Below are 24537 nucleotides of genomic sequence, written 5' to 3'. Positions count from 1 at the left end.
ATTTTCATTTTTTAATGATCCGAATTATATACAACTGAATTAATTTCAAAATGAATAGAAGGAGAAAAGAAAAATAAATAAATATAATGAAACGTAATTAAATTCTCAAGTCCATTAAATAAAGATCTCATTAAATTAAAAGTAAAACTATAAAACTCTTTTACATTAAAAATGTATTGGTATAAAAACAAAAAAATTGTAAATTACCTAATGTAACAAAATACATTGATGTAAGGATTTAATAATATATAAATTAATAAAGATCTAATGAAACAAAATGTATTAATAAGTTCCAAAACTAATAGATGCATGTATTTTACTTTTTAAAAAAAATTCAAATTAAATAATTGAATCACGGGACAAATTAAATTGCCAATATAGTTCACCCAATGAAATTCTCAATCACTCCACTAAATAAAGTGAGATTTGGTCGGATTTAAAATGCGATCCAATTTTTATATATGCTTATCACTTATAAAGTATTATTCGATCATCTCCAAGGATACACTAAAACCTAATATGGGATAGCAAATTAGCTCCAATAGTCCTCTAAAACCAATCTCATTTTTTATTTTTTCAAATTTTAAGAGTAAAAAAGGCATAATACAGAGAATATTCTTTTAAGTTTGAATTTAGTGTGAATGGTTGGAGTAAATTCATATTTGATGTGATATTTACACTAAAATGAATTTGAGTTTGCTGTCAAACTATTTTGCATTCTACCTCACTAGTTTAATTTTGAGACCTTGGGTTACAAAAGTAAACTAGAAAATCTTCATAGAACATTTTATTGTGTCAAGTGAATTAGTTTCTCTATCTATAATCACAATAAAATATGTACTACTACTCCTACTATATATTTTAATAATCACAGATGTCGTGAACAAACAAGCTATTATTTTTCTTATATAAATTACATAATTTAATTATTATTAGAATTTAATTATCATAATCTAGTTCATATAACCTTTCAACTTCATGCCAAAAGACATTTTCTCTGTAGCTTCATCATCGCTTACAAAAAAGCCAATCCACAAGATAATGTATATGAGATTTAAATTGGTTGCATTTTAAAAATAAAAAAAATAAAAAATTTATAATTAATAATTAAAATAAAATAATAATGACAACTCTTCGACAATACTGAAAGAAAATAAAATAAAATAACTTACAAACAAACCAATAAATTTCCATGTCTTCAGCTTAGACATCAAAATATAACACTAGATAATTAAATACACACTCCATATATTTTCTGTCCAAGAAAATAAATAAATCCACAAGCAATCACAGCTAATTTCAACTGTTTTTATTACATTTTCCGCGTTTTATTGTCTGAAAGGTACAGAGGGTACTATTGGTACGGAGAAACAATACGACAAGATTATATTTTAATTTAATCACACAAAACAAGGCCATTTTAGTAAATTCCCATTAATTCAAATTTAACTGTTGATTATCTTCCAGACATATACATGTGCCAATAATGGAGGTCCATGCTCTGGCATTACCAACAGCCACTCATCCCCAAAATTTTTTCAAATATGATAAAAATTCACATTTTTTAAAATTTATTATTTACAAATTTATTAAATTGTAAAAAATTAAAAAACATATGACTGCTGATAAATGCATAGCAGTTACAACCTGCAACAAAACTGCCGCCTACACTTTATTTGTGATAAAGTTTGCATATACAGATATGCCTATTCAAGATTCTTGGCTCCCTTTTTTCCTAAATTAAACATAAGCATCAAAATGTCGCCAGACTGTATTTGTGACCTTATTTCCAGCCTACCCACATCTTCCACTTCTTTCAATAGTTTTCAATAAATTCATTTTTTCAGCTGAATTTAGCAAGTAGTTTCATTTTTGGGAAAAAAGATTGAATCTTTGTGAAAATCCCCAACACCCTTCTTGGCATAGATCTGTTCTGCTGCTGTTGGAATTGGTGAAGGTAAGTCTTGTGTTTTCTTGATGTTTTTGTTTGAGAGGGAATTTGGTGATTTTGATGTCAATATTTTGATTTAATTTAACTTTATGTATGATTTTTTGTTTTTAATCTTGTAGTGATTTGTGGGGGAGAAGAAAGGTGGGAACTGGAGAAGAAAAAGGGATTCTTGATTGGTTTGAACTATGAAGGGCTATTTTAGAGGGGGTTTGGGCTTGTTGCTGCATTTGATTTTCTTTATGTTTGTTTTCTCTGTTGAGGCTCAGAAATTGGCTTTTGTAATAAATTGTGGGACAAATTCTAGTGTGAATGTGGATGGGAGGAGATGGACAGGTGATGCTGCTGCAGGAAACAATGTCACCCTTAGTTCTCCTGCTGGGATTGAGGCCTCAACTAGTGTGTTCAATGGTGATGGAGTCTACGAGCCGTTGTATCGAACGGCTAGGATTTTTAGTGAGGGTTTGAACTATACTTTTCAAGTTCCTAATGAGAATTATTTTCTTAGGCTGCATTTCTATCCATTGGTAGTTGATGGATACAATGTGAATGAGTCTTTCTTTTCTGTTGAGGCCAACGGTTTGAGGTTGGTTTCGGAGTTCAATGTTCCCGGTGAGATTGCAGATAAAAATCAGAACTTGCCTGGATCTGAAGCAGCCAACTCTAGCTATACCTATTTGTTGAAGGAGTATTTCTTGTCTGTGGAGTCGAATGTGGTGGTTGTGAGCTTCGTCCCATCGAAGGGGTCGTTTGGTTTTGTGAGTGCTATCGAGGTTGTTGAGGTGGGGGATAGGCTGTTTGATGATTCGGTGACAAGAGTTGGGGGGAATGGTGGGGGTGGGGCGTTGGACTTGGGGAAACGAGGGATGGAGACGATGTATAGGTTGAATGTTGGTGGTCCGTCTATTAGGCCCTCCCATGATTCGCTTCTGTGGAGGACTTGGGAGATGGATTCGGGTTATATGATCAAAGTGGATGCTGGTACCGTGCCCAACACCAAGGCTAATGTGACGTATGCCAATCCAAACGACACTGTTGTGGCTCCTCTCGCGGTGTATGAGTCTGCAAGGGTGTTGACGAATGCTGGAGTCATGGAGAAGAGATTCAACATGTCGTGGAAGCTGGAGGTGCATCCGGATTTTGATTACATGGTTCGTCTGCACTTTTGTGAAGTGGTGTTTGACAATGCAAATCAGAGGGTGTTTAGAATATTCATAGACAATAAAACTGCTGCTGACAACTTTGATGTGTACGCGCGAGCTGGGGGGTTGAACAAGCCGTATCATGAGGATTACCTCGACTCTATCTCCTCGAGCAGCAACTTCCTTTGGATACAGCTTGGTCCTGATCCCACAACGGGGTCTGCTGGGACCGATGCTATATTGAATGGTTTGGAGGTTTTCAAGCTTAGCCGGAGTGGAAATCTCGCCTATGTAGAGACTTATACCAATGTAAACGAGAAGAAAGCTTCGAAAAGTTTGATCCTGTGGATTGGCATTGGAGCAGGCATCGCCTCAATCGCCATTCTTGCAGCTACTTGGGTGCTCGTGTTTTGGTTCTGCAAGAAGAAAAGAGAAGAAAACGACACCAAGAAGGGCCCTCCCGGGTGGCGCCCTCTGTTCCTCCATGGATTCAGTACTGCGAATGCTAAAGGGTCATCAACGAACTATCAGAACACAAACGGGCAGAACGGGACTATTCGGTCAGGGAGGCGTTTCACGTTAGCTGAGATTAGATCAGCAACAAATAACTTTGATGAGAGTCTAGTGATTGGAGTGGGGGGATTTGGGAAAGTTTTCAAAGGCGAGATTGGCGAAGGCGTTCTTGGAGCGATCAAACGAGCCAATCCGCAGTCTCAGCAGGGGTTGAAAGAGTTTGAGACGGAGATTGAGATGCTGTCGAAGCTAAGACACAGGCATCTAGTCTCGTTGATTGGATTCTGTGATGAACAGAACGAGATGATCCTGGTGTATGAGTATATGGCTAATGGAACTTTCAGGAGCCATCTGTTTGGGAGCGACTTGCCCCCGTTGAGTTGGAGGCAACGGCTAGAGATCTGCATTGGTGCCGCGAGAGGGCTACATTACCTCCATACTGGTTCGGACAGAGGCATCATCCACAGAGACGTGAAGACGACCAACATCTTGTTGGATGAGGATTTCGTCGCCAAAATGGCTGATTTCGGGCTGTCCAAAACCGGCCCTTCGTTGGAGCACACGCACGTGAGCACCGCAGTGAAGGGAAGCTTCGGTTATCTGGATCCCGAGTACTTCAGAAGGCAGCAGCTGACTGAGAAATCAGACGTCTACTCCTTTGGCGTAGTCCTATTCGAAGCTGTCTGTGCACGAGCCGTGATCAACCCAACGCTACCTAGGGAGCAGATCAATCTTGCAGAGTGGGCCATGCGTTGGCAACGGGAGAATTTACTCGAGAGAATACTTGATCCAACGCTGAGAGGCGACTACTCACACGAATCACTGATGAAGTTTGGCGAGATCGCTGAGAAATGCCTTGCGGACGAGGGGAAGTCCCGGCCGACCATGGGGGAAGTCCTGTGGCACTTGGAATACGTCTTGCAGCTGCAAGACGCTTGGCTGCGCGACAATGCTGGCGGAGAAGACTCGGCCACTGCCTCAACAATGCTTGATCAGAGTATGCACACCATTGATGAGACGGGGCACGGGCCTGTTGTGGAGTCGGATGCAGAATCATCCTCAAAGACCGATGAATCGAGGGATCCGCTGGATCCTATGGTGGTTGGAGCTGATGAATTCTCGCAGATGCTAAAGCAGGAAGGGAGGTGAAAACTATGATGATTGATTTGTCATGTAATCCCATCATGTGGATGAATGCGCATATGCATTCGAGGCTGTGGGGGTTCGTCGTTTAAAATCTGCAACGCGAAAACAGTGGACGAAGGCGAAGGCGAAGGTGGTGGCAACAAAGGCAGCCACCATAGTTAGTATGTAGCTCCTTATGAATGGCTTTTTTTTATGAGATTTGTTGCTATGTAGCCTTATAATTATGCCCAATTCTTTCATTCTTGTTTTTGACGTCTGAAACTGTTGAATTTTTACATGATGTTTCGGCTTTTTGTTGTGAGGGAAGGTCAGGCCATCTTCCTACAGTGACTGCAGATAGCAGACACCATTTGTGTAAGTTTGAGTTGTAAGGATTTGTTGCAAAGTTGGATATTTGTATCAGTTATAATCTGAACCTCTTGCCACCATTAATATCAAATAGAAAAATAGTACTCTCTCCATCCCACATTAATTATCCACTTTTGCTATTTTCGTCCGTCCCCATTAATTGTTTCACTTTTATCAAAACTAGTAAATAAGTACCACATTCTACTAACTTATTCCACTCATATTTTATTTTAACTAGTATCTCCCCCGTGCTATGCACGGCACAACTAATTTTCTATTTGCACTTATTCAAAATTGTGAATTCATATTTAAGACGTGAGAAACAAAATCGTTACATTAAGTTCTAAATCCAAAAATAAATACAATAACAATTCATTATACCTATAAAAACTATATAATCAAATAATGCGTGGGTGGCTAAGATCTATTCTACTTCAGCAACATATAACAGAAAAATGTATCAAATGCTTTCTATATTTATTTAATTATATATACCGTATATTATTTTATCATATTTTGAATATGTATTTTAAATTTGTGAATAATTTATTGTATATGTCTAGACATGTTTATGGTTTTGCAACAAACACCAAGAAGTTAATGATTTCCGACCATCATAGACTTAATTCAACTAAGGCCACATCTCAAACTTGTATGGGTAGGTTGGGATCAACATGGTATCAAACTTAATATCCAATATACTACTCCGTATAGTTTATTAAAGTTGTGTACCTATTAAAGTACATATATTATTCGTACTCTTCCTATTTCCTAAATAATATTATTACAATGGCTAATAATAGGAATATATTTGCAGCATTAAGATCGAAGTCCAGTATGCCACCTACCTGTCTGGTTTCTACGTAGTTGTCCTGCAATCTGGATGCTGCAGACTCTGAGAGACGAGGACGGTATTCAGTCTGACAATAGTTTATATACCTGCATAAGAAACTTAGAAACTTCAGATAATGAATGGAGTATCACAAAAAAAACCCGTCAAGCTAGATATAAAGGAACTCGATTAATTTGTAATATCTAAAACGGAAGAACCGTGAAGAAATTCGACATGAATCCCAGATTGATTATGTATGAATTGGTTACATTCATTACTGCACTGAATCATAGAATATTCATAATCAACTGAAGAAAGCGGCATGTTTCTCTAAAAGTTGGTCATGTCGTTGAGGCATTGAACTCATTTGATTCAAAATCATTCGAGCTTAACATTTACTAACCTCCCACTCACTCCACTTAATTAAAACCTCCCACTCACTCTTTGAATCAAATATTTAAATGGCGTTTCATATTTATATTTAAATAATAATATCTATTTAAAAAGAGCATTTTCTTAAATACTCCCACAATTCCCCTTATTTTCTTAAATACCCTAAAAACTCTCCTTTTATATATTGTATAGATATATAAAAGTGAGACTTATATTCTACTGATTTTTTCAATTCACTTTTCTTTACATCTTAAAAAACTCGCGCCGGAATTAACGTGGACAATTAGGGGACAGAGGGAATAGAAAATAACAACATTTAAAAGTATCTTACTTGGGCCTTTGTGTGAGGCCACAATGAAATGGGTTGTTACTTTTGTTAGGAATTTAGCATTCATGTTATATAGGAGTAATAAAATTATAAGCTATATAAATCTAATCTTTTCAATTTTATATAACAATGGATGTTAAAGTTGATTGCAATGGAATTTGTAACAAATGAATAAATAAATAAATCTCATAAATGAATAATTAATCATCATTTTTCTCATTTCCCAAGTAATTAAAAAGTTTAATTAAAAATTTGAAAGTGCAACACTTATGGTAACTGTTTGTTGGGCCAGTGGTGGGCCCATACCATGCATACCTGGACCCACACCCAGATCCAATCCTAGCTTTAACTTTCTAAAAAAACCGACGGTGGAATTTACATGACAGCGCAATGGGCCCACTGACATCACTGAATGATGTTGGATTATTACAACTCCAAAAGGCACTCTACCTGAAAATTTTCACCTTTCAAATTCAATACAATAAGTCTATGCAACCAAATTTTGTACAATAAAAAATTGGTTTATTTGAGAAAAAAAGTAATTTATTTATACATTTAATTAAAAAGTATAGACATACATATAGTATAAGGAACGTGCATAATATTATGGTATTTGTGTATAATTTTTAAATTTTTTTGTTCTTTTTTCATCCTAATTTGGGGACATGAAAATGGTCATAAAATTGAAATTGAACGCTAAGGAGTACTCCTTCCGTTCTAGAGTAATATAGTCAATTTGCTATTTTGTACTCTCTCTGTTCTATAGTAGTAAAGTCATTTTGCTATTTTAGTAGTACGTTCCACAGTAGTAGAGTCATTTTCTTTTTTGGTAAAAGTCAACACATTTCTTCCCACCTACTTTACTCTCTCTTACTTTATTCTCTCTACATCTCTCTACCTTTTTCATTTCTTAGTTTATTCTTCATTTACTTAACTCACCTAACACAATTTTTTCTTAATCTCCGTGCCGAAAAGAAATGCCTCCACTACTATGGAATGGAGGGAGTACGTTCTATAATAATAAAGTCATTTCCCTTTTTAGTAAAGTTAACACATTTTTCTACACCTTCTTTACTCTCTCTTATTTTTCTCTCTCTTCATTTTTATACCTTTTTTATTTTTCACTTTATTCTCCATTTACTTAACTCACCTAACACAATTTATTTTAGTCTTCATGCCGAAGAAAAACACCTCCATTACTATGGAACAGAGGAAGTATAAATTATAAATTCCTAAATTTTTAAAAATACTATTATTTGACATAAGCTTAGATAAGATTAAGAGAATGTCAGTGCCATTTGCAATCGATTTTAAATTATAATATATTTTGAGTTTTATTATTCATGTATTTCTTTTTAAAAATATGTTGATTAGGAGTAAAAATATGTTGATTAGGAGTGTCGTGCCATTTGCAGTCGATTTTAAAACAAAATAAAATTCTTTTGACCGTATCGGAATGAACGACCTCATTACCATAAGCAATTAGGTCGTTCTCTAAGAACAAACAAATTTATAAATTAAATCACAACATTTTCATTTTCCAAGTAGATAAATAAAAACTTTATTATCATTAGTACTTATTCTTGATATAAGTAAACATAGAAGTTAAACACAATATATTAAATTAATTTTTCAACTCTATGTAGGCTAACAGTGACTAAAATGACTAAAAAATAACTAATTGAAAAGTAAAGAAAATGTAAAGAAAGTTGGTTGAAAAAGTCAGTGGAATATGAAATCTATTTTTTATATTGGTTTTATAATAAAATGTGAGTGAATTGAGTTAGTAAAATATAAGACCTACTTATTATTTATGGTAAAAATGAAGCGTGACTCTTACTTGGGGACGGACCGAAATGAAAAAGTGTGACTATTAATCCGGTAAGGAGAGAGTACTAGTTTATAATTATATGATCAAATTGACATTTATATTAAGAATTGAGTAAAAATCAAAGCTCATCTACTCGCTGATACTAAATGTGCTACTTTGCTTTATAGATTAAAAAATCCAAAAATTACATTCCAAAAAAAAAAAAAAGTAAATATTCTCTCTGTTCCTGAAAATTTGTCACCTATTTTTATTTTCGTCCATCCCTTAAAATTTATCATCTTTTACTTTTACCATTTTTGGTAGTGGACCCTACATTCCACTAACTCATTCTCACTCACATTATATTTTAAAACTAATATATAAAAGTAGGACTCACATGCAACTAATTTTTTCAACCCACTTTTTATTATATTTCTTAAAATCCGTGTCGAATCAAATGATGACAAAATTTGAGAGACGGATGTAGTACAATAATTCAAATAAACATTCAACAAGAACTCTTATACAAGATCTATATAGACTATGGTTTGAAAATATCCCAATTTCCCAAATTAGAGGCCTACCAAAAACCCTAGTCAAAGCCTAAATTTGGTGGGACCCAATGTTGTTCTAATACTGCAACACCACTTTCGAATTCCGATGCTCTGCTCCTCCATGAGCTCACAGTTTCCATGGCAAATAAATGGACCCCAACCAATTTTAAAAACTAGATTTGATGATTCACATTGACGTCCACCACGCTAAGATTCCCCAAATCCCCTTTTCACGGGCATAATTACGCATTTAATCCCACTTTATTTCCCGCTACTATTTCCCTCTCTTTTTTCTCTTCTGACTCTCTTCTGCTGCTTTTGTTTTTTTTACTGTTTCCTTTATCTTGTGCCAGAGATTCTTGATTAAAGAAAAACCCCTTAATTAGAGCTTATAGCCTGAATTAATTTGGGGGTTTTAATGCAATTAAATAGTGGTTAGACTAAAAAGGTAGAATAATGAAAGTGAAATAAAAGTTGGGCTTAGAATTTCCCACAATTCTATTTCTAACGATGGAACAAAACATAATTAATGTGTTGCGCTTCCCCACTTGTGAGCTGCGTTGGTTGGAGGATTTAAAAGTTTAAAAAAGGGATGTAAATAATCAATTAAGAAGAGACAAAAGGTGTTGCCTTTTTTGTGTATGGAGAGGGAGAGAGAGAGAGAGTGAGTGGGAGTGTGGTTTTCTTGTGTAAAACTCCCATCTTTTTCCATCTCACATCTTTAGGGTTTCAAAAGGCCAAAGCTTTTTTGATGTTTCGTGTCCATAGTAGTTTGTTGTGAGATAATTTGAACACCCTTTTTGGTTTGTGAAAGCTACATTGATAATAGAAAGTGAGAAATTGTTGTCTTTCTTGGTACATTGTTGCATTTTGAGCTATCAATTTTTTTTGTCGGAAGGAGGAGCTTGAATCTTGAAAAAGGAAGGTTACCAACTCCTCCATGGTGATAGAACGGTGAAGTTTCCTTTGTTTAGATCTCCATAGTCCATTTTGTGCTGTCTTTTTCCTTCCAATTCCAATGTGTTAGTGGTCTGAAAATGTGGTGTGAAGCTCTGGCTTTGTGTTTGTTGCAGTGAAAGAACACATTTTTAGTGGAATTCAGTTGTGGGTGTTTTGTTTGGTTGCTGTATAACACAGTACATTTCCTTAGATTTCAAATCTTTTGGTACATTTGTGGATAAACCAGATTGTTTTGCTTGGGGTTAGAATGAGGATATTTAGGCTTCTTGTTGTGAGTCTTTGTTGTGTCTCCTGCTTCGGACAGCTCCCGTCTCAGGACATCTTGGCATTGCTTGAGTTCAAGAAAGGAATCAAGCATGATCCAACTGGTTTTGTAGTGAACTCATGGAATGATGAGTCAATTGATTTCAATGGCTGCCCTTCTTCTTGGAATGGAATCATGTGTAATGGTGGTAATGTTGCTGCTGTTGTTCTTGATAACTTAGGCTTATCTGCTGATGTGGATTTGAGTGTGTTCTCTAATCTAACAATGCTTGTGAAGCTGTCAATTGCAAACAATTCCATCTCTGGAAAGTTAGAGAAAAGCCTAGGCAACTTCAAGAGCCTCGAGTATCTCGATGTTTCGAATAATTTGTTGTCCTCTTCATTGCCATCTGAGATTGGTAATCTTGCTAGCTTAAAGAATCTGTCACTGGCTGGAAATAACTTCTCTGGTGCAATTCCGGACTCAATATCCGGTCTTGCCTCGATTAGGTCTCTAGACATGAGCCGGAATTCGCTCTCGGGGCCCTTGCCTTCATCCTTGACGAGGCTGGGAGGTTTGGTGTATCTCAATTTGTCGTTGAATGCCTTCACAAAGGGTGTCCCGAAGGGATTGGAGCTGATGACTGAGCTTGATGTGCTCGACTTACATGGAAACATGCTCGATGGCAAGGTTGATCCTTTGTTCCTGCTGCTCACTACAGCTAGCCATGTTGATCTTAGTGGGAATTTGCTAGTAAATGCTGCAGAGGATCAGAAGAAGTTTCTAGGAGGAGTTTCTCCATCTCTAAAGCATTTGAATCTCAGCCACAACCAGATTGTGGGATCGCTCGTTGGTGGTGGCGACGCGCAAGCTTTTGGGAGCTTGAAGGCCTTGGATTTGAGCTACAATCAGCTGTTTGGGGAATTGCCGGGCTTCAATTTCGTTTATGATCTCGAAGTCTTGAGACTTGGCAACAACAAGTTTACTGGCTCCGTCCCGAACAACCTTCTGAAAGGAGACTCTTTGGTCCTAACTGAGCTGGACCTAAGTGGGAATAACCTTACAGGTACATTGTCTACTCACAACTTGTATTTTTACTTTTAGAAAACTGTGAATTTTATCTTATGTTCATAATTTTGACTATGAATTTCTAGTGTTGATTGTTGTTATGTTTAGTGGTTGATTTTCTTGTTTTAGTAACTGTTTATGCTCTTATTAACTTGTGATTGGATGCAAAAGCTATTGCTAACACCTTGTTTTACTTGACAGGGCCTATAAGTATGATTACTTCGACGACGTTGCACACTCTTAACCTGTCCTCTAATCAGCTCTCCGGTGAGCTTCCTCTGCTGACAGGAAGCTGTGCTGGGATTGACCTGTCAAGAAACAACTTTCAAGGAAATTTGACTAGGTTGGTTAAATGGGGGAATGTCGAGTTCCTTGATCTAAGCCGGAACCAATTGACAGGGCCTATTCCAGAGGCAACGGCTCAGTTTCTGCGTCTGAATCACCTCAACCTCTCCCACAATTCCCTGAATGGCTCTCTTCCTAAAGCTATCACACAGTTTCCAAAGCTCACCACTCTCGATCTCAGCTTCAATGGATTAGACGGACCTCTTTTAGCTTCTCTTTTAACGTCAGATACTCTCAAGGAGCTTTATCTGCAGGGCAATGCCTTCTCTGGGAGGATTGAGTTCTCGCCTCTCTCTAACATTACAAATTTTCTTGTTATTGATCTTGCTGACAACAAGCTTAGCGGTGAGTTGCCTGATGGATTTGGTTCGTTTACTGGACTTCAAACGCTCAATGTCGGAAGAAACAATTTCTCAGGGCCTTTGCCTAGTTCATTTGGTAATCTCACAGACTTAAACTCGTTGGACATATCCGGGAATCATTTCACCGGGCATCTGCCAGAGAATTTGGCTGATAGTCTCCAAAGCTTCAATTCTTCATACAATAATCTCTCCGGTGTGGTCCCTGATAATCTGAGGAGGTTCCCGACGTCTTCGTTCTACCCTGGCAACTCCGACTTGCAATTCCCTAATCCTCCTCCGGGATCAAGGCAAGGCCAAGCTGGAAACTCGAGTAATAATCGTATGAGAACTATTGTTATCGTGGCAATAGTAGTTTCGTGTGTGGCTGCTTTGATCATTCTGATCCTACTTGTCGTTTTTATCTGTCGCAAGCGGAAATCCAAGAGGCCGTTGCCTGTTGTCACCACCAAAGACGCCAGCCGCCCTTCAACGAATCCATCTAGCATCGGTGGCAGGGACCGCGCTAGTGGCTTGACTGTTTCAGCCGAGGATCTAGTGAGGTCGAGAAAAGGGTCGTCGTCCGAGATAATCGACCCGGAAGAGAAACTGGCTGCAGTAACAGGCTTCTCCCCATCGAAGACAGGCCACTTCTCGTGGTCACCTGAATCCGGCGATTCATACACTATCGATAGCCTCTCGAGATTAGATGTCAAATCTCCCGACCGGCTGGCAGGCGAGCTGTATTTTCTAGACGACACTATCTCGTTCACCGCTGAGGAGCTGTCACGAGCCCCAGCCGAAGTCCTTGGACGGAGCAGCCACGGGACGTCCTACAGAGCGACTCTGGAGAACGGGCTGTTCCTGACCGTGAAGTGGCTGAGGGAAGGAGTTGCTAAGCAGAGGAAAGAATTTGCTAAAGAAGCAAAGAAATTTTCCAACATCAGACATCCAAATGTGGTAGGGCTCAGAGGCTACTACTGGGGGCCCACGCAACACGAGAAGCTCATTCTTTCCGACTACATATCGCCCGGTGGCCTCGCGAGCTTTCTATACGGTAATTCCTAGCCTCGATTCCTAGCCCAGTTTGCTACTTTGCCTACAATGTTGTCTTGATTGATGTAGATGGTTAATTGGTTAGATGAGAGCTTGATTTTCTTTGCATGATTGGTCACACCTATAATTCTTGTCAAAATAATTACTACTACATTTTAAGTAGATTCTTGGACATTTGATAGCTGATTATGCACAATGGAAAGTTATGTTGTGTTTGTGGTTCTAAGCGTGCTACGTTTTCAACGAATCTACTATTTGCAGATCGACCGGGGAGGAAGGGTCCGCCCTTAACGTGGGCGCAGAGGCTCAAGATCGCAGTAGACGTTGCACGTGGCCTAAACTATCTCCATTTCGACCGAGCCGTGCCTCACGGGAACCTCAAAGCCGCAAATGTACTACTCGAAGGGCCCGACCTCAACGCCAGAGTGGCCGACTACTGCCTGCACCGTCTCATGACCCAGTCAGGCACCATCGAGCAGATCCTCGACGCTGGCGTTCTAGGTTACCGGGCGCCAGAGCTGATCGCGTCCAAGAAGCCCCTCCCGTCGTTCAAATCGGATGTCTATGCGTTCGGAGTCATAATGCTGGAGCTCCTGACCGGGAAATGTGCTGGTGATGTCGTCTCGGGTGCGGATGGAGGGGTCGGGCTGTCGGATTGGGTCCGGTTTAAGGTGGCGGAAGGGCGAGGAGCGGAGTGCTTCGATGCTTCGTTGGTGGCGGAGATGAGCGTCCCTGCAGCCGATAAAGGGATGAAAGAGGTGCTCGGGATCGCCCTCCGGTGCATCCGATCGGTGTCGGAGAGGCCGGGGATCAAGAATGTGTATGAAGATCTATCGTCCATTTAGGTTTGGTTAGTGAAGAAGATCAAGATATGAAGTGGGGATGAAATATCTCATTATCACCTCCCTTATTTTTTTTTGCTTTTGAGTAGTGGAAGTAGAAAGTTTGTTATTTTTCTTTTTTATTTTTGCAACAATTGTTGTATATTGGGACTATCTTGATGTATACCAGCTTCTTTTTTCAGATTCCGACTGCTCGTCGGGAAAATCTCCGGTCATCTCAAATTCAAAATGCTTATATGCTTTTAGGCAATGTTATGATAACAAGGTCGATTTGGGATGATGAAATTCAGTTTAGTTCCATGGCATTGAGAGTACGTTATAATTTAATTAGTTTTCTTAAATTTTAATATAAAAATTTATAATACTTCCTCCATCCCCTTATTATTTGCGTTAGTTTTCAATTTTAACTTTACGTATTAATTATCTCACTTCATATTATTTTGAATACATTCTAAGATTCACATTCCTCTAACTTTCTCTGTCTTCTTTGTTCTATATTTTTAAAATTCATAATGGTTTTAGTGGAACACATAACAGTGGATGAAGAGGTACCTATTTAAAAAAAAAATTGATTAAATAATTTAAGACATAATAGTTCTATAAAAAATCCTATATTTTAGGTTTATTACTTTTATGGATATTCTTTCCCATTCAGATTCAAATTTTAATAAATGAATTATATTTATTTTCTGTTTTTAATGCACTATTATGTTAAATAAAATATATCTAAATTCATATACATTTATAAGTTTGTGTTAAAATGACACACCTCTTAAAGTGACAATATTATAAACGTTACACAACAATATTCAAACAACAATGTCCAATACGCTAGACAGCGCTGTCTAGCGTGTTGGATATTTTGTCCGAAATATTGTTATATAGTGTATAAAATATTGCTGGCCGTTTTTTTTATCCTTGAACATTTTATATTATTGCCACATGACAGCTGATTATTCATTCACGTGTACAAATGATTGGCTAGAAAAGATAATATGGTGTTACTTAGAGATGATGGCACCCTAACACTCTCCACATTTATATTTATAAATAATTATAATGTGTCATGTATAGCATGAGGGTGATACTAATAGCATAGAGTAAAGGTGTAAACATAACGTGATAAAAAGGAAATTAAGTTCAAAAGTGTATCCAGTCTTTTAATTTATCGAACACTTCAAATAATTAAAGTGTGTACTATTAATTTTGTTAAAATGCATTTCATTTTAAGTTTCAATGTTACACATTGAACAAGAGAATAGGAGTAATAAATACTACACCTAGTATAGAACTAACTAAACTGATAGTAGAAGTGTCATGCAAATATCCTTCAGAATTGAAATCTTTATAGTCAGTTCGGTTAATTGGTTTTCACAATATTATGTGTGTTTTAAATAAATTATAAATAAAGACGTAAAGATCTATTGATTACAAAGGGAAATAATCACAACTAATCCATCCACAATAAACCAAGAAAAAAAAGGGAAAACAACGTGAGTATTATTAGTCCATATAAATTCATTAAGAAAAAGAAAATTGATAGAAGAAAGATACCAGTGTACCATGATCATAATAAGTTGAAATTGCTACCGTAGCGTCTACAATAATCTTCATAATCTTTATAATAGTTGTATTCGTAAAATTCAAATCTGCGGGCAGAAGAATCAAATGGATCTCCGCCATCACAATTAGGCCATGGTATATCACTGATTGAGTCATTGGGGAGTTTAAGATGTTTAATTTTCCGACAACATCTTTTCCCCAAATCCCCTTCAAGATCGAGATCAAAACATCGCCGAATGTCAAGTGATTCCAGACGTGGACAACAGTGAAGGATGGCTTCAAGTCCTTCATTCCCAATCCAATGTGCAAAGAGTTGAAGATGACGCAGATTAGGCATGCTTTTGCTGATTGCAAAAGCATACAAATTCCGATGGTGCACTGCAACAAAATCGTCATTTAACAATGTCTTAACCCCGTACTTAAATCCATTGCATGAGAATGATTTCAACATTGGGCAACACTTGCCAATGGCTTCAATGTCAGCAGCACCAATAATTTTTCTGATAGTGAGATGCAATTCTTCCAAATGTACAAGCTTTGCAAACATTCTAGTTGCAACATCTCCTGATAGGTTAAAGCAAGTTCCAAGTTTAAGGCGTTTGAGATTTGGTGATCTGTCAAACAATAAAAGATTAGACTAATTTAAAAATCATGAATGACTTTGAACAAAGTTTTTTACCGCTCAGTGATGTACTCCATGAGTTTGTCATTGCCGAAATACTGAATGGTGAGGTCGACCAATTGTCCCTGGCTACGATCCACTGCGCAGCGGCACATGATCATATACTTGTCGAAGAGAGGACCTTGCTTTTTGTCGGAGAAATCGATGACTCGCCACAAGGAGGGATCCTTACAGACCTTCCACCAGGTGGTACACACTTGCGGCGCACTTGTGAGCATCCCCTCCGACCCCAGCCTTTGCAGAATATTGGCCGTTACATCCCACGGCAGTTCAATCCATGGTGGCGGCAGAGGTGGAAGAGGTGGAGACGGAGGAACATCAATATTTCTAGGAACCCAGCCGATGCAGAGAGGCATCCATGTATGGAAGGGGGCAAGGATATAAGGGATAGTATGTGGCAAAGAGAATTGGTAAGGATTATGTGTAGGGAATAGGTAAGGAAGGGAATAATATGGAGAAAATGGGTGACAATATCATACTAGTTGAATGGATGTTGGTAGAGTATAACTGGCCATGGCGGAAGTGAATGGAGAAACAATGAATATCATATCAAATAAAAGTCTCTATGATTTATAGGGGATTCCAAAACCAAATAACAAATAGAGCAATGTAAAATTCAACCCAATCCTATAATCTCTCAAAATTAGAACTAACATTCAACAGATCTGATTTGATTCGTCGTTTTGATTATGGTTACCTGATATGTAGGACACAGAGATATGAAGAGATTATTTTCTTGATTTATATTTCTTCCATTTTAGAAGATATGTCTTATTTTGAAACAAATCTATAACCGAATAAATGTATCTTTTTCACAATATTGGGTTAATCAACTTACTGCTAATAATATTAACATACAATCAATTTAATAAAATAATGATGAAAATTAATTATTAATTATATTTATAGATGAATTCCTTCCGTCCATTTAAGATGACCACATTCTTGAGTAGTACGGAGTTTTTAGGTGGAATAATTGATTTTGATAAAAAAGAGTGGAAAAAGTGATTAAATATTTTAATGAGGAGATATAAGAGAAGGATTTAAATTAAAATATAGAAAGTAGACATTTTGAATAAAACAAACTAAAAAGGAAAGGTGGACATTTTAAATGGAACTGAAGTAATACTAAAATATTAAATTATGATAAATTTGAGATAAATGCTTCAAACATAAATATGATTAAATATTAATATTTGAGAGATTTGTACAAAATGAAACATAATATTTCAATAAGTTTTAAAGTATGTTTTAGAAATTTAAATAGTAGTACGTTTTAGTGAATTCAAAGTCTTCAATTTATTTACTTATTATTATATTAATAAAAGTTAAATATATAATATGTATATTTAATATAAAATTGAAAGTTACTTTTTAGTTATCTATATTATAATAATATTTAATGAAGTGTCGAAGTATGAGTCAAACAAATAGAACAATAAATAATTTTTCTTTTCCTTTATCAAAAGCGATTTGCCGATCTATTTTCTAGGAACATATACTATAATCGAAATGTATGGGCTCATTCCACTTACCAACCTGAATTCAACTAAAATTGAACTGGTCTAGTAGGGACGTTGCCCTTGCTAGACAAATATATAGGCAATGTTCAAAACAAAACATGGATTGACATAACTTTCAAAACTCCAATTTTTTTATAAACATATTTGAAACAAAACTCATTTTTATCAGTCAAAGCCGAGCACATTAATATTACATAACTAAATAATACTCCCTCCGTCCCAACTAAGTTAAGACAAAACTTTTGGACACGAAGATTAAGAAATTGTGTTGAAAAGTAGGAGAGAAGAATAAATATGAAAGAAAAGAAGAGGGTAAAGTAGATGGTGGAATAAAGTAAGAGTAAATGAATGTTTTGTTTTTTGCTAAGAAAAGGAAGTGACTCAACTTAGTTGGGACATCCCAAAGAGAAATACGACTCAATTTAGTTGGGATGGAGGGAATAGTAAATAACTGCAAGCATACTTTAAATATATTTTTACACACTAGGAACATAATTAACAGAAAGCATAATGTTGTATATTGGGACTATCTTGATGTATACCAGCTTCTTTTTTCAGATTCCGACTGCTCGTCGGGAAAATCTCCGGTCATCTCGAATTCAAAATGCCTATGCTTTTAGACAATGTTATGATAACAAGGTCGATTTGGGATGATGAAATTCAGTTTAGTTCCATGGCATTGAGATATAAAAATTTATAATACTTCCTCCATCCCCTTATTACGTGTGTTAGTTTTCAATTTTAACTTTCCTTATTAATTATCTCACTTCATACTATTTTGAGGAGGTCCCAATAAATATGAAACATTTGGTTTTCGGCACGGGATTTTATGCAGTATTGTTTTGTGAGTTAATGAAGAGAGAGGGAAAAATAGAGAGAGTGATGTTTCCATTTTAGAAAACGATTCATTTTTAATGGGACAATCCAAAAAGGAAAGCGTTGCATTTCTAATGGGACAGAGGGAGTACATTCTAAGATTCACGTTCCTCTGACTTTCTCTACCCACTTTGTTCTATATTTTTATAATTCATATTGGTATAAGTGGAACACATAATAGTGGATGAAGAGGTACCTATTTAAATTTTTTTTGATTAAATAATTTAAGACATAATAGTTCTATAAAAAAATCCTATATTTTAGGTCTATTACTTTTATGGATATTCTTTCCCATTCAGATTCAAATTTTAATAAATGAATTATATTTATTTTCTGTTTTAATGCATTATTATGTTAAATAAAATATATCTATATTCATATACATTTATATTTATAAATAAATTATAATGTGTCATGTATAGCACGGATGTGATAAAAAGGAAATTAAGTTCAGAAGTGTATACAGTCTTTTAATTTGTCGAACACTTCAAATAATTAAAATGTGTACTATTAATTTTTAAAATGCATTCATTTTAAGTTTCAATGTTACATTTTAAGTCTTTTAAAATTATTGTTGAGAAATTACGAAAAAAAAATCCGTTTATTTGAAGATTTTTTTCATTCGTGGGAAAAAAAAAAACAAGGGATAAAGTTCGTGATATTATTTGCCAATTTTAAAGTTCGTGGGAAAAACCCAACTTTTTGAAAGTTTCGTGATATTAGATGCCAATATCTCTTTAATATATTACTTTATCATCACTCGAATTTGAAAACAAAAAAAAAAAACTAAACTTGTGAAACTTAACATCTACAAATATTTACAATAGTCATATATATAGACCATATGTATTTTTTCTAAAGTTTTCATCCTATTTTTTTCTCTTCTAGAATTCTCTACTTTTTATAATACATTCTATTTATTCCTAAATATTTCTATTATAAATTATCTTCAATTTTTAATTAAAAAAAGCAGGCTTATTATTTCTTTGAACACATTCCGTACAATAAAAATACTCCATCCGTTTCTTCATAGTTGAGTCATTTTACCATTTCGGGAAGTTTCTTCATAGTTGGGTCGTTTCCTTATATGGTAACTTTTTCCTCTTTCTTACTTTACTCTCTCTACTTTATTCACTTTATACTTTATTCTCTCTACCTTTTTCTCCCTCTTACTTTTTTATCTATTTATTTAACAAACCCAACATTCATTTCTAAAACTCAGTGCCGAAAAGTTTCGTCTCAACTATGAAAAAACAGAGGGAGTACTATAAAATAAGAAGATGATGAAACACTACTCAGTTTGATAAAACATTTTTTCTCAATTCAGTAGGTTAGGAATTCAGATCATCACGAGAATAAATAGGGTATCTTTATTTATCATTTTTTTCAAAAAATAAGTAAAAGTTGTGGATTAAGTAGGTTTAAGATGATTTTCTCAATTTCATATACAATTATGCTTCCGCAAGTTACAATTTATATATAATACTCCTATCAATTTTTTTTTATTAAATATATATATATATATATATATATATATATATATATATATATATATATATATATGAATATAGCAATAATTAAGTATAAAAATAAAATTATAATATAGTAAAATTAATCACAACTAATAACTATAATCTCGATTTAGAGTAATATAAGTAAAATGTTAAAATCAATTATGCAATTAGTATAATATTTAAAATTATATTAAAACAATAAAAGCACATATATTGATTAAAACGTTTTTTTGGGATATAAAAAGAACAATCTTATTCAAACATTACCTAGTAAAATTTAATGTCAACACCATCGATATGAAGTTATTAATATACAATTTATAATGTTCAAAATATGGAAGCCATTATCATAGAAAAATAAAATAAATATAACCTTCATTCATATTTTATCAATTTCAAAGATTTAATTTATTATACTCCCTTCGACCCATGTTACTTGAGACGTTCCTTTTCGGCACGAGAATTAAGAAAATTGTGTTTAGTGAGTTAAATAAAGTAGAAGATATAATAAAATAAGTGTGATTATATGTTTTGTTTTAGGCAAAAAGAGAAATGACTCAAGTAACTTGGGACAACCCTAAATAGAATACGACTCAAGTAACTTGAGACAGAGGGAGTATTAAACAATAACTTCATCACATTAATCCAAGTCATCACATAAATCCATAAGAATTTGTTATATCATATATGTCTCATAAAAAAATAATCATGTAAACTCTTCACCTATATAATTTGGTCAACTAATTAAAAAGTGTATTGCTAACAAATACTCCACCCGTTTCTTAAAAATAGCAACTCTTTTTTTTAGTCCGTTTCTTAAAAATAGCAACTTTCAAACTTTCTGTTTTTGGAAATCTTTACACCCTTGTACATCAATTTATTTACCACTTATACCATTACAATTAACAACTTAAAGTGGGTTGCATAATCCATTAACATTAATTCCATTACTTTTTTCTCTTCCTTATTTTACCAATCTCTCTCTCTCTCTCTCACTTTACCAAATTTTGCAATAAAATCCGTACCGTTTCAAATGTCCCTATTTTTAAGAAACGGAGGAAGTAATTTATTAGGTAGTAACTCATTCATATTAAAACATTCGTCTCCGACTTCTCTTTGTACTCCAATACCCCTTCACCCTATATTTTCCCAACATCTTATCATTTCCTGCATTTTTCTCGTCCTGCACTAGCGCAATCTATTCCATAAGCCGGATTTTCATCATCTATATGTAATAATTTCAAACAAAAATCAACTACATATTCTATATTATAACTTTTGTCATTTCGTTGATTTTAGGTGCTCTTTTTACTTGCAATTTGTGGAAGTGATGAAATTTGTCAATATTTGAAGTTATAAATATTTAAATTCATATCTAAAACTTACTATAAATTATTAAAATTAAAATTAAGGCTAAAACTCACATTTTACATAGTCATAAAGCACATAGCATAATTAAGTCATAAAGCACATAGCATAATTAATGTCCATACTGGAAAACACCGTAGCACTTAGCTCTCTTTCTCTCTCTAGACACACGCATAACTCTGGTAATGGCTGCTTGTAGATTGAGGTTGCTGTTGGGCATCCATGAACTGTTTTGTCACACTCGCAACTTCTCCTCATCATCTGTTCCCTCCCAATTTGAAGTAAAGTTTTCTATTTTTGTTTTGTTTAGGCCTAATTGAAGCTTTTCTGTTTCTGGGATTTGCTGTGTTCATCTCTCTGCTTTAATTTACCCCTCTTTTTCTTGGTTGTATCATTTCTGATTTTGGAATTTTGATGAGTTTTCAAGAAATTGAAGCAAGTTTTCACTTTTATTGATGTGATTGATGTAATCTTGGTTGTATTTATATATTCTTACAGAGAGTTGGATTCATAGGACTTGGAAACATGGGATCACGGATGGCTGATAACTTGTTTAAAGCTGGATACACTGTTGTGGTTCATGATATGTAATGCTATATCTATGTGTTCTTGTTCTTATCTAACCCTTTTTCTTGAATTTTGACAATGTTGTTTTTTTGTGACAGTAACCATGATGTGATGAAGGGATTCTCGGACAAAGGGTTTCTTACAAAGAATTCACCTCTTGGAGTTGCTGAGGAGAGTGATGCTGTAATCACAATGCTGCCATCTTCTGCCCATGTAAGCTTTGAGTACTTCACCATGATTTGCACCTACTCGGGTTTTAAGAAATGTGGCTGCGAAAAGTTAGTAGAATGTGATCTACATTAGTTTTATAATTAGTGTAATGAGTTAATTGAATGTTGAACATACTTATCATACATAGTAAAAGTGAAACGAGCCAAAATGACAAAATGAGACATGTATTGGCGAACAGATGGAGTTATTGTCTTAGAACATGTTTTGGCTTCATTTGTAGGTGATGGATGTTTACACGGGACCGGAAGGTATCCTCAATCATGGAGATCAGGTTAGGTCGCGGTTGTTCATCGATTCATCAACAATCGATCCTCAGACATCGAGAAAACTGTCTGCAGCCATTGCTGCTACTAGTTTAAAAGGTCTACTCCTTATTTCCCCCTCTTTTGAAAGATGATTTTCTTCTCTTTCATTTCACTGACTGTTTGTTTAAGGTGGCTCTGCTATGTTGGACGCCCCTGTATCCGGAGGTATCATATCAGCTGAAAACGGAACTCTTACTTTCATGGTATGTGTTATTGCAATTCTAGTTATATGAATAATGGATCTCCTGTTGGGAGTGACCGGTTACATTTCTATGTGCGGTTTTGATACACGTATGCTTGACATTTGTCGATTGAGATATATTATTCAACTTATTTTGTTGCATACAATGATCATATGATCTTTCCAACTTAAATCTTAGAGACCATCTGATCTTTCTTTCGACTAGGTTGGTGGTTCTGAGGAAGCTTATAGGTCCGCGAGACCTTTGTTTCTCTCGATGGGGAAAAACGTCATATACTGCGGAGGTCCAGGAAATGGTTCGGTGTGTTCTTGCCTATATTCTTGAAAAATGGCGCGTGCTAAAATGTGTCGAGAGACAATCTGGTAGGTTAACCGGTCAGCCATTGAAAAACTTGTTTTTCCTTTCTATCTAGGCAGCAAAGATTTGCAACAATCTGGCGATGGCTGTGAGCATGCTCGGGGTTTCAGAAGCTTTTTCGCTCGGACAGTCACTGGGCATCCGAGCAGCTACTTTGACCGAGATTTTTAACTCTTCGAGTGCCCGATGTTGGAGTAGGTAATGCACTACTTGTCACCTGATGAATCAAGTTCATCAGAAACTAAAACATAAATCTGTCGAAAAAACTGGGGCTAATGTTCTCCATTTTTTTGGCAGCGACACTTACAATCCTGTGCCAGGGGTGATGGAAGGGGTGCCGGCATCTAGGGATTACGATGGAGGGTTTGCTACGAAACTCATGGTATGTGTTTTTAAAGACAACATCATGCTTCGAAGAAAACATCTGTTAGATTTTCGTCTTGGAAAACAATCGGCTGCAGAAGTGTTATATTGGTCGCTTTCGATGTAGGCTAAGGACCTGAACCTTGCGGCTACATCAGCCAAAGAAGTCGGTGCAAGAATTCCGATGACATCTTCAGCACAAAAGATGTTAGTTCACAGCCACTACATAATTGTGAATAGCCATTTACTAATTTTATTGCCTTTTAACCCTCAATTTACCGTGTAGATTCACAGAGCTTTGTGACGGAGGTTTGGAAACAAAGGACTTCTCTTGCGTCTTTCGCCATTATTTCCATGGCAAGGACGAGGTGTAATGTAGAGCAAGAACAGGAATCAGTGTACACAGTTCATTTTATCTTTTTCAAATAATGTTTGTAAATTGTTTGTATGATATGTGTTTAAAGTGACTTTCTCAATGGTTGAAGTAAAAATGGGTCCGGACCACTCACTCATGGTAAGCTTGTGCAAGATTTTTGAGTTGATTCGACTCGACTTCTTGAATAGTTGTCCTCTATTATGACTCTGCTTTGTCTGATCTTAAGCAGTTCCATTTATGGATCTCTTCCCGGCCGAGGCTCTAGCTTCTGCACGTAAGTATGCTTCATTATTGCGGTTTTCCAAGTCGGTACATTGTGTTTATGTCTAGACAGCACAGAGAAACCTCTGTTTATGTTGAAACAGACAATATTGTACTATATTTGGTATCTGTTGCATTGGTTAAGAATCGAACTTGTGTATTAAAACACCGGGTTTCTAAATTCTGGATATAGGCTCGAACTCACGTGTGAATATCTCAGCACGTTGTTCAGTTTCTATTGTGGTTCACTAGTTTTTGCTTTAGTCTCGATCTGTAACGGTGCATCCGGATTTCTTGATAGTTCAACGCGTCTTTTCCTCCAAAACCGAATAAAATGAGCTGCGAATGCGAGCAGAAGAAAGAGCACAAGTGCAGTGCAGTGAAGTGATGTGTGGTTTATTGATTTTTTTTTTTTAATATTATGAATATGTGATTTATACTTGAAATTTCATTAAAATTGCAGAGATGAAACCACATACAT

At 35.7% G+C, this 24537-nt stretch overlaps 4 protein-coding genes across 4 annotated transcripts; 3 read left to right on the top strand and 1 right to left on the bottom strand.

The window, feature by feature from the left end:
- Window positions 1-1668: 1668 nt before the first annotated feature.
- On the top strand, window positions 1669-5160 carry LOC125188666 (probable receptor-like protein kinase At1g30570). Its single transcript, XM_048085658.1, has 2 exons — window positions 1669-1957; window positions 2071-5160. The coding sequence occupies exon 2, from the start codon at window positions 2137-2139 to the stop codon at window positions 4750-4752; it is 2616 nt and encodes an 871-aa protein (XP_047941615.1). The 5' UTR covers window positions 1669-1957; window positions 2071-2136; the 3' UTR covers window positions 4753-5160.
- A 4338-nt stretch (window positions 5161-9498) lies between these two features.
- On the top strand, window positions 9499-14048 carry LOC125190881 (LRR receptor-like serine/threonine-protein kinase GHR1). Its single transcript, XM_048088295.1, has 3 exons — window positions 9499-11284; window positions 11488-13026; window positions 13287-14048. The coding sequence occupies exons 1-3, from the start codon at window positions 10222-10224 to the stop codon at window positions 13868-13870; spliced, it is 3186 nt and encodes a 1061-aa protein (XP_047944252.1). The 5' UTR covers window positions 9499-10221; the 3' UTR covers window positions 13871-14048.
- Window positions 14049-15434: 1386 nt separating this feature from the next.
- On the bottom strand, window positions 15435-16618 carry LOC125188256 (putative F-box/LRR-repeat protein 23). Its single transcript, XM_048085024.1, has 2 exons — window positions 16110-16618; window positions 15435-16044 (listed from the first exon to the last, which is right to left on the bottom strand). Exons 1-2 carry the CDS (start codon window positions 16466-16468, stop codon window positions 15435-15437), a joined length of 969 nt encoding a protein of 322 aa, XP_047940981.1. The 5' UTR covers window positions 16469-16618.
- A 4886-nt stretch (window positions 16619-21504) lies between these two features.
- LOC125187469 (probable 3-hydroxyisobutyrate dehydrogenase, mitochondrial) lies at window positions 21505-24292 on the top strand. The gene is made up of 11 exons (XM_048084067.1): window positions 21505-21674; window positions 21892-21980; window positions 22059-22173; window positions 22412-22553; window positions 22626-22699; window positions 22904-22999; window positions 23112-23254; window positions 23354-23438; window positions 23547-23626; window positions 23706-23933; window positions 24025-24292. Exons 1-10 carry the CDS (start codon window positions 21579-21581, stop codon window positions 23791-23793), a joined length of 1008 nt encoding a protein of 335 aa, XP_047940024.1. The 5' UTR covers window positions 21505-21578; the 3' UTR covers window positions 23794-23933; window positions 24025-24292.
- The last annotated feature ends 245 nt before the right edge of the window (window positions 24293-24537 follow it).

Source organism: Salvia hispanica, chromosome 5 (genome assembly GCF_023119035.1).
Source record: "Salvia hispanica cultivar TCC Black 2014 chromosome 5, UniMelb_Shisp_WGS_1.0, whole genome shotgun sequence".
Taxonomy (NCBI): Eukaryota; Viridiplantae; Streptophyta; class Magnoliopsida; order Lamiales; family Lamiaceae; genus Salvia; species Salvia hispanica.
The sequence above is the reverse complement of the archived record's forward strand: the minus strand, read 5'-3'. Positions and strand labels throughout refer to the sequence as shown.

What these genes read in the sequence shown, in the direction of transcription:
- LOC125188666 (XM_048085658.1), top strand. Translation starts at nt 2,137, where the DNA reads ATGAAGGGCTATTTTAGAGGGGGTTTGGGCTTGTTGCTGCATTTGATT.
- LOC125190881 (XM_048088295.1), top strand. Translation starts at nt 10,222, where the DNA reads ATGAGGATATTTAGGCTTCTTGTTGTGAGTCTTTGTTGTGTCTCCTGC. An exon ending in AAGTGGGAATAACCTTACAG is followed by an intron (nt 11,285 to 11,487) that starts GTACATTGTCTA and finishes TTTACTTGACAG; the next exon opens with GGCCTATAAGTATGATTACT. An exon ending in CCTCGCGAGCTTTCTATACG is followed by an intron (nt 13,027 to 13,286) that starts GTAATTCCTAGC and finishes TACTATTTGCAG; the next exon opens with ATCGACCGGGGAGGAAGGGT.
- LOC125188256 (XM_048085024.1), bottom strand. Translation starts at nt 16,468, where the DNA reads ATGCCTCTCTGCATCGGCTGGGTTCCTAGAAATATTGATGTTCCTCCG. An exon ending in ATGGAGTACATCACTGAGCG is followed by an intron (nt 16,045 to 16,109) that starts GTAAAAAACTTT and finishes ATTGTTTGACAG; the next exon opens with ATCACCAAATCTCAAACGCC.
- LOC125187469 (XM_048084067.1), top strand. Translation starts at nt 21,579, where the DNA reads ATGGCTGCTTGTAGATTGAGGTTGCTGTTGGGCATCCATGAACTGTTT. An exon ending in ACTGTTGTGGTTCATGATAT is followed by an intron (nt 21,981 to 22,058) that starts GTAATGCTATAT and finishes TTTTTGTGACAG; the next exon opens with TAACCATGATGTGATGAAGG. An exon ending in AGTGCCCGATGTTGGAGTAG is followed by an intron (nt 23,255 to 23,353) that starts GTAATGCACTAC and finishes TTTTTTTGGCAG; the next exon opens with CGACACTTACAATCCTGTGC.